The sequence below is a fragment of the Vipera ursinii genome (assembly GCF_947247035.1).
Source record: "Vipera ursinii genome assembly, chromosome: 7".
Lineage (NCBI taxonomy): Eukaryota > Metazoa > Chordata > Lepidosauria > Squamata > Viperidae > Vipera > Vipera ursinii.
In genome coordinates this window covers 71,394,060-71,402,491 of record NC_139521.1, presented here as the reverse complement: position 1 = coordinate 71,402,491, position 8,432 = coordinate 71,394,060, and the positions used below count along the sequence as shown (strand labels likewise).

The 8,432-nt window shown below is 46.9% G+C and overlaps 1 protein-coding gene across 4 annotated transcripts in view; it reads right to left on the bottom strand.

Annotated features, from left to right (window-relative positions):
* Nucleotides 1-4,403: 4,403 nt before the first annotated feature.
* RUFY3 (RUN and FYVE domain containing 3) overlaps nt 4,404-8,432 on the bottom strand; it is a 73,746-nt gene continuing 69,717 nt past the window's right edge. For 3 of the 4 annotated variants that reach the window (XM_083367149.1, XM_083367151.1, XM_083367150.1), the window contains 2 exons: nt 7,007-7,075; nt 4,404-5,661 (listed from right to left, as the gene is read on the bottom strand). In XM_083367149.1, the coding sequence (XP_083223275.1) occupies nt 5,518-5,661; nt 7,007-7,075 (213 nt within the window). In that variant the 3' untranslated portion in view covers nt 4,404-5,517. Of the gene's footprint in view, nt 5,662-7,006; nt 7,076-8,432 lie in introns of those variants that run through there. The other variant, XR_014493012.1, reaches the window with a different exon arrangement.

The window sequence follows — 8,432 nt, the reverse complement described above, 5'->3', positions numbered from 1 at the left end:
CGCTTTTGGGGGGGGGGGAATTTGGCATCATAGACTCCTCCAGCGGCTGCAATAAAACACTAATCTTGAAGACAAGTCTTGAATAGACCTGGACAATAGGAATGCTTCCCTTTCCACCCTTGAAATTCCACATTTTTCACTCTCAAGTCGTTTAGGTAGAGGCATGGGAGTTTCCACACTAGCAGGCAACACACAAAAGAGATTGGGGATGAGGTGTTGGCCATCGCCTTCCTTCCTTGGCTTTGATAAGATTGGAACGGTGGATTACTATGAGTGACATGACCGGACAGAAATTTGATTGCATGCAAAGCTTAGGCAACAGCTAGAAAATTCCTAAATAGGAGCTGAACATGGATATGGGGAGATCTCCCCCGATCACCCAGTTTTGCTTTCCGTAAGTTCACGTTTGATATACAAGCCCTGTACATCTAATTCCCAGTTGAATGTTGCAATGAACTACAACAAACTCTACAGAAAAATTAAAATCCCTAGCCTCTTATTTCAGATGTTCTGTTTTAACCAACTGGCCAGATTGTGAAATGGGCACGAGCCCTTTTTCTGTGTATTTTCTTCAGACCTTTTCGCGTAAGAGCCTGGTGCAGAATAAGTGGTTGGTTGTGTTTTTTTTTAAATGAATTTTCTTCAAACAAACACTGATGACCCGAACTTTTATTGCCACGATGATCCACTCTGATCATGTCGGTGTAGCATGAGCAGCCCTTGTCTTAGAGCTGCAAATGAGGCTAGATTTCCCCTCACAGGTTGCGGTTGTAAACCTGCGCCCCCACACATGACTGTGCTACATTTTACTTTTTTTGTGTGTGTGGCAGTCATTTGAGGAAATCTGCGGTTATTAAGCAAGTGCCGCGGTCGTTAAGTGTGAACCCAGTCTTTTTGTTTGCCAGGAATTGGCAAAAATCACTTGAATCGTGGACACGCTGACTGCAAGACGCTGCAAATGGTCGTAAAGGAGAGGCAGTTGCCAAGCACCCAAAATGCAATTTTGTGACCAAAGGATATATTTCTTGTCTTTGTGGGGCACAACATTTTAGAATGACCGCAAGTGCTTTACTGGCCTCTTGTAATTTCAAACAGTGGTTAAGTGAGGATCATCACCAAATTGGAGACTCTTTTCCTTAAAGCAGTCATGGTGCTTCCGGGCTCTTGTTTTGATCGTTCTTCAAATCCGCTTTCTCACAACAACGCGAGCCCATTCAACTGTCGAGGCGTCAGGATAGTTGTAAATCGGACCACAAACGCAGAAGTGTAGAAACTCTTATTAAACCAAAACGATCTAAGGTTAGGCAATCCCATGCTGTTTCTCACAACCCAGAGCATCTCCATACCGAGTGGCCTAATTTTTTCCCTAGGGATTTCCCAAGAAAATAAAAAGGTCAGAAACAGATCAGCGTGTCAGTTTACTCCTTTACACGCACCCCTTTTTTAAAAAGGGTACAAAGTCAGCACTTCGTAGGTCAGTATGCAAAATGAGTCATAAAAAGGAAAAAAAACCCTAAAAGATGAAGCTTTTATAGGACTCTTGCTTTCTCCTTCATGAATGGAAGGGTTAAAAAAATTCAGACTTTGCACGGCTTCGTCGCCAAAAAAGGATGTGTGCTAGGTTAACCTAGTAGAGTTAGGTTTTCTTCCCATTGTAGGAACACCAGTTTGACACATTTTTTCCCCAGAAGCAGCCTGAGCAATGATTTGTTTATATCCAGCCTTTTTTTTTGTATAAACAAGGTGGTGTACACACACAGTACTACTATTCCCCCACCCCCCAAAACAACAACCCTGTGCTATGAGTTGGGATGAGAAAGTGACCGGCCCAAGGTCACCCAGCCAGCTTTCGTGCTAAGGCAGTACTAGAACTCACCGTCTCCTGGTGATTGGCCCAAAGTCATCCAGCCAGCTTTCATAGCTAAGATGGGACTAGAACTCACCGGATTACCTACGGCAACACCTGCGGCCGGCGTCAACTTCCCTCCGTCCAGTGCGCTCCCACAGAGAGGGCCTCCTCAGGGTGCTGCCGATCAAAGAATGCCGATTGGTGACCCCCAGGGGGAGAGCGTTCTCTGTGGGCGCGCCAGACCTTTGGAACCGCTTACCGGTTGAGCTCCGGATGGCCCCCGACCTTCGCTCCTTCCGGTGCGATCTCAAAACATTCTTTTTCGAACAAGCTGGCCTGGTCTGACGGGATGGGGTTGGGTTTTTAAAACTAGTTTTAACTTTAATATGGATTGATTTTATGGGCATGATGTTTAATGACTTTTTAATTTTTGTATTCGATTTTTATTGTGTATTGCCCTGTTCACCGCCCTGAGTCCTTCGGGAGAAGGGCGGTATAGAAATCAAATTATTAAATATTAAATTATTAAATTAAATTATTCTCCTGGCTTCTAGCCTGGCGCCTTACCCATTCCATTAAATGGGTGAAAACAATTATTGCACTGAGAGATCTTAAATGTGCCCTGTCAATTTCAGAATGAAATTAGGTACGTGCCCTTACTTTTTGGCAAAGCTTACAAATGGTTGGCCAGCACTGCATTATTCAGGCAAATAAACCACAGATTCAAGTACATCCTGTGGCCTCATTTTAATGTTCAGTTCAAGTAAAAACATCTGTACAAAGGATGAAACGCTTTGGAACTGCCCAGTGGTCGCCACTGTTAAAAATTCCCTTTCTTAAGCAACAATCTCCAGCACGTCACCCTATATTCTGTGACTTGCTGCCATGCTTTCAGAAGACCATTAAATAGTGGATTCTTTTAAAAAAAAATATGGATCTAAATTAAACTGAATTTAAATGAGTTGTACTGCCAACATAGTCCTATTTTCTCAGTCAAGGGTTAAGGGTTCAAGTTTTTTCTTTTTCTTTTCTTTTTATGACCCTGTATAGTCCCTTAATTCAGGATAGGGTTGGGGTGAATGGATGGAGCTGAGAATTTATGGGCCGGATGCCCTTCCTGACACCCATGCGGAGTTCACAGGAGATACTTTTTCTTTGCACCGGAAGAGAGAAACATCTGCCGCTAACAAGGATTGAACTCTCAACCTTCTGAGTGGGAGGCGAGCGTCTTCACCACTAGGCCACCACACTGCCCTTCTATTTCAAGCGATTTCTATTTCAAGCGATTTTTTTTAAAAAAGGTCACCCAAATCTATGATGATTTTTAGTTGCTAGCCTTGGTAACCTGCAAAAAAATAAAGATGCTCAAAAAATTCCCCAGGAAATTCAAAAGGACTACCGTATTTTCCGGCATATAAGACGACTCGGCGTATAAGACGACACCTGACTTTTGAGAAGATTTTCAAGATTTTTCGTCTTATACGCCGGAAAATACTTACATGCCAGTTGCCAAGTGTCCGACACAAGCCCGATTCAGCCCCGTCTGATGCAGATGGTGCAAAGCCTCCCTTTTGAAGCCCAAACAAGCTTTTCCTTCCACCCACCCATTTGAGAGCACATTTGCAGACGGAGCAGCCGCGCATCTGGAGCCAAGCCCCGCCCAGGAGGCGGTCAGCCAGGTGGGCTCGGAAGATGCGCTGGAGAGCCGGGCTTGGGGCGGCCATGCCGAGGCCGGCTGGCGAGGGCCGCTGCGTGGTCTGCGGGCGAGAGGGGCGCCAGGCCCGCCGGAAGTCCCCGGAAGTTCCTGGAACGGGCTGGTGGCGGGTGGGAGCTCCCTCCCCAATCCACCGGGGAGCGTCTCCCAAAGCGCAGCGTCTGGCGGCCGGGAGTCCAGGTGCGGGTGGGGGGAAGGAAAGCCGGACGCGGGCTTCTGTGGCTGGTTGCGAGGCCGGATGTGGGCGTCTGGCAATCGCCGGTGAGTGGTCTCGAGGCCCCGCTGAATGTCAGGCCTGCCGGGCCCGACATGCCGCCCCTTCTACCCAGGGTCCTCCTGCAGGGGTAGAAGACAACTGCCAGGAAAGATAGCGGGTAGCAGGGCACGCTCTGCTTATGCTCAGATGCCGCTTGGGTGAGGGTGAGGGGCTTCCTGCTGCTCCCGGGGTCTGGCGTTTGCAAGGGGGAGGGGAAGGGGCTTAGAGGCTCTTGGGGGTGGGAAGGGAGAGTCACGTTGGAGGGGGGACTGGACTAAGGAGGCTTGAAGTTGCTTTGCACGAACGGGGACGCTCGATTGATTTATGTACTATTTTCCGGCGTATAAGACGACTGGGTGTATAAGACGACCCCCCAACTTTTGAGAAGATTTTCATGGGTTTAAAAAGTCGTCTTATACGCCGGAAAATACGGTACTTTTGCTGAATTATTTGTATGCCAAACCTCAGCAAAAGGGAATGCAGAATACTTTGTAAAGGCAAGCCATTTTTTAAGCAGCAAAGAAAACGTAAGTTCAAAAACGTTTTCACTTGAAAAACTGAAAAAAATAATCATGTTTGCGGCATTTTTACCTTTAACCAATTGCTTTATTTTTTTTTATTCCCTTATGTTTAGATTTTCATTTTATTGTTTCGCCTGTGAACGTTGCAAATACATTTCTGAAGGGTTTAATCCTATGCTTCGCATTTTCCAAAAACAGTTCTTTAGACCTGAGCTGTAGAAATCTTGCATGGGGGTTGCAAAAAAGGCCTATCAGAATCACTTCTGGCATTTACACCCCCCACCCACCCACCCCCGAGTGGGCAGAATCAATATTTTGATCCTTCTTCCCTCCCGTTTTGGAGAGATTTAAAAGGCAATTCTATTTTACCCATTCTATTTTAGCCCTTAGAATTCCAGCGGTCCTCTTTAAAAACAAAAAAGCAACCCTCAACGTTGTCAAATGGCCTGTCAAGTGGTGACACGGCACTTGAAATTTGTACGCCTCCATTTTAGGTAACTCACGTTCAGTGTCATATCTCTGACTCTGCCACTTTAGTGTTTGACTTTTATGAAACAGAGACTCACATAACTCAGTTCGTCTACGGCAGGGGTAACCAACCTTGTCAACTTCAAGACCTGTGGACTTCCAGCTGGGAATTCTGGGAGTTGAAGTCCACAGGCCTTAAAGTTGACATAGTTGCACATCTCTGTTCTACAGAAAACAATGTCTGTACTAGACTGGGATAGCTCCTAGCTCACATTGTGACTTCTGCTTAGTTGGCACCCCTAGAGAAGTCCCGTTTTCTATCTTGCTTCAAGTCTATGGGTGGCGAACTATGGCGGATATTGTCTTTGTTGAGGAAGCTGAGTGCAGCCATTTTTCCCCCCCTAACAAAGAGACCCACAAAGGAGAAAATCCCCCAACCTACATCGGGGGGGGGGGAGTCTTTAAGGTGCGGTCAAACGCCAAAGCTTCCAAACAACGCAGTTAACGACTGATTGTCAATGGACGACCGCCCAACCCCCTACCCCCAAGCCCCCCCCCCCGTTATTTTTCTGTCTCTGCCAAAAGCAGAAAATAAAATAAAATTGTTCTCTGCAAATCACGTTTCAAGCAGCTCCCGAGATCGTCGGAAGCCGACTCGTTTCGGGGAAGGAGTCGGCAACATAGAAAGCACGGCCACTCGTTTTGCATCCTAGGAAGGGCTGGCAGAATATTGCTGTATTAAGTGCTTGTGGCAAAGATTGCAGACTCGCTCTGGGTTGATGCTCGAGGGAAGAGGGAGTTCGTGGGCCGAACAATCTTCACAGAAGACGCCTCCGCAGTTCTTGCAGGTGTTCTGGAAAGGGGAGGAACAGCAGTCAAAACCCCGAGAATTCCAATTCATGTAGCAGTCCTCGACTTATCGGCATCCATCCGTTCGGCGACCATGCAAAGAGTTAAAACTGGCAGTGAAAAAAGTGACTTACAAAGGGTTCATTGGGAAAAGATACCATGCTTGGTAAGAATAGATACTGGGAGAACATGTTGACTTTAAACCTGAACTTTTCTTACCAGGTATTAATGCCAGAAAAGATCTAACAAACGAAGCCTATCTTTGATTTCACACGTCACAACAGCAGGAAGAATATTATTTGCGCAATGCTGGAAAAATGGAGTGCCAGCAGAGGAAGAAAGAGTTAAAAAAAAAATACTGGAATGCGCAGAGATGGACAGATTGACCGTGAGATTGAAAGATAAAGAAGAAACAGAATATTACCAAATTTGGGACTTATTTTATCGATGGTTAGAGGAAAGAACGAAGGATTAGGAATTAAATGTGCATTAGCGTTTTTAAACCCAGACAGCACGTTGGTTGAAAAATCATTACATGTATGTAAGAAAAAAATGTAATAAAATCCTATAAAAAAGAAACAGAAAAAAAAGTGACTTACAAAAGGTCCTCACACTTATGACTGTTGCAGCATTTCCCCCAGAGTCACGTGTTCAAAATTCAGCAGCTTGGCAACCAGAATGCATTTACTGCAGCTGCCAGTGTCCCAGGGCCCTGCGATGGCTATTTGTGTATGTCTCAGCCAGTTTACAACAAGCAAAGTCAATGTGTGTGGGGTGTGTGTGGGGGGTGGGTGGGTGGGATGGTGGAGCCAGATTCGTTTAACGAACACATGGTTCACTTAACAAGTGCAGTGACTGGCTTAGCAGCTGAGGCAGGAATTTTGCAAAAGGGGGCAAAACTCAATAACTGCTTCGCTTAGCGACAGAAATTTTAAGCTCAATTGTGGTCACTGACGGAGGCAATAATCGAAAAGACTCTCCCCCACCAGTTGGAATTCTTTCATTCAGAGCCCCCCCCGACCTTTCCAGCTTGGCGGCCCGGAAGGAAAGGGAGCAGCGGGGAAATGTGCAAATGGGGCCAGTGGGGTGGGGCTACCGCAAGCGGGGCAGGGCTGGCTGGCTGGCCAGCTGTTCCTGGGGTAACTAACTGGTGGCCCAACAGGCCCTGGGTGGGACCGGGCCGTGGACCATAGATTGGGGGCCCCTGTTTTAATTGATGGAGCCTGCGACATGCCTTCCCCCACCTGATTGGATGGGAGGGGCTCATGTAACGGGATGAAGACGACTCCACAGGTAGCCAGGTAGGGCTTTAAAACAGTGACCCAAGTTAAAAGATGAGCTGAGTTTACCTTTCTTTTGCTCCGACTACTTTCTTCTCGACACAGTTGGCAGGGTTTGGGCTTTTCGGAAGCCTGCTCCTAAAGCATTGAAAATACACCTTGTTTACACATATTCGGAGTCAGCCCTGCCGTTATTCCCATCACTGTGCCACTGGCTCTTAGCTAAAGCCCACCCATCCCAATGGGCAACGTTCTCCCTTTTCGGTTCTGCGCTTGGCGCATCCAAAAAAGACTCATAATAAATAAAGGGAGATAACCCAGTTAAAGATCTTCAGCGTAAGCCAAATTCTTAAACTCATAACTGCGAAAAATACAGGAAGTCCTCAACTTAACAACCGTTTGAGGACTGTTTTGTACGAGGGCCCTGGAAAAAAAGTGACTTATGACCGTTTCCCCCACACACACACACTTAACGATTGTTGCAGCAACTCCCAAGACGCTTGGCGACTGGGTTCATATTTATGACGGTTGCAGCGTCCCGGGGAGTCCCGACCTCCTGACCAGCAAAGTCGATGGGGAAGCCGGATTCACTTAACAACCGTGCTACTCACTTAAGAACTGCAGCGATTCACTTAGTCGCTGTAGTGAGAAAAGTCATAAAATGGGGCAAAACTCCCTGAACCACCGTCTTGCTCAGCCATGGAAATTCTGGGGCTGAGTTGTGGTCGTAAGATGAGGACCACCTGTATTCTCTCAACATCATCACTCCTCCTAGATTGCAAACTCAGTTCCTCTTTCATATCCCTTTCTTAGCAGATTGTCTGGTCATTGACGCTACCACTGGGGAGCTGTTCTGCTGCTCAGATTTGCTCTCTCTAGTACTGTGGTGGCGAACCTATGGCACGCGTGCCACAGGTGGCACGCAGAGCCCTCTCTGTGGGCACGCGCGCCGTCGCCCCAGTTCTAGGCCTTCCGCTGGGTTTTATTAAAACCTTTTCGCTTTAGGTCTCTGCCGCTGTGTGCAAAAAAAAAAGGTTCAATTAATCAATGTCAACTTCTCGTGGGGAAATAAAAAGATCTCGCAAAGTTGGAATTGATTGATTGAACTTTTTAGTCCCACCCACTCTGCCGTTACCACCGCAGCCACGCCCACCCAGTGGGCCATGCCCACCCAAAGGGCCACGCCCACCCGGCACCCAACAATACATAAGTGGGTTTTGGGTTGCAGTTTGGGCACTCGGTCTCTAAAAGTTTCGCCAGCACTGCTCTAGTATCAGAGGTTCTGAGTGGCTAAAAAAACAGCAATCTTCACACGCAATGTCGCGTGAAAAGCAACTGGGAATGTTTAAATAAGAAACAGAATAAGCATTTGGTGAAACGAGCAGCTGAAAAAGCATCCAATGGCTTTTCCTTATTAATTCGTACGAGCCCCAAAATCCGAACGCTACACCCTAAAACAGTTTAGATACGCATTTCAGGTGCACCAACTGGCTAT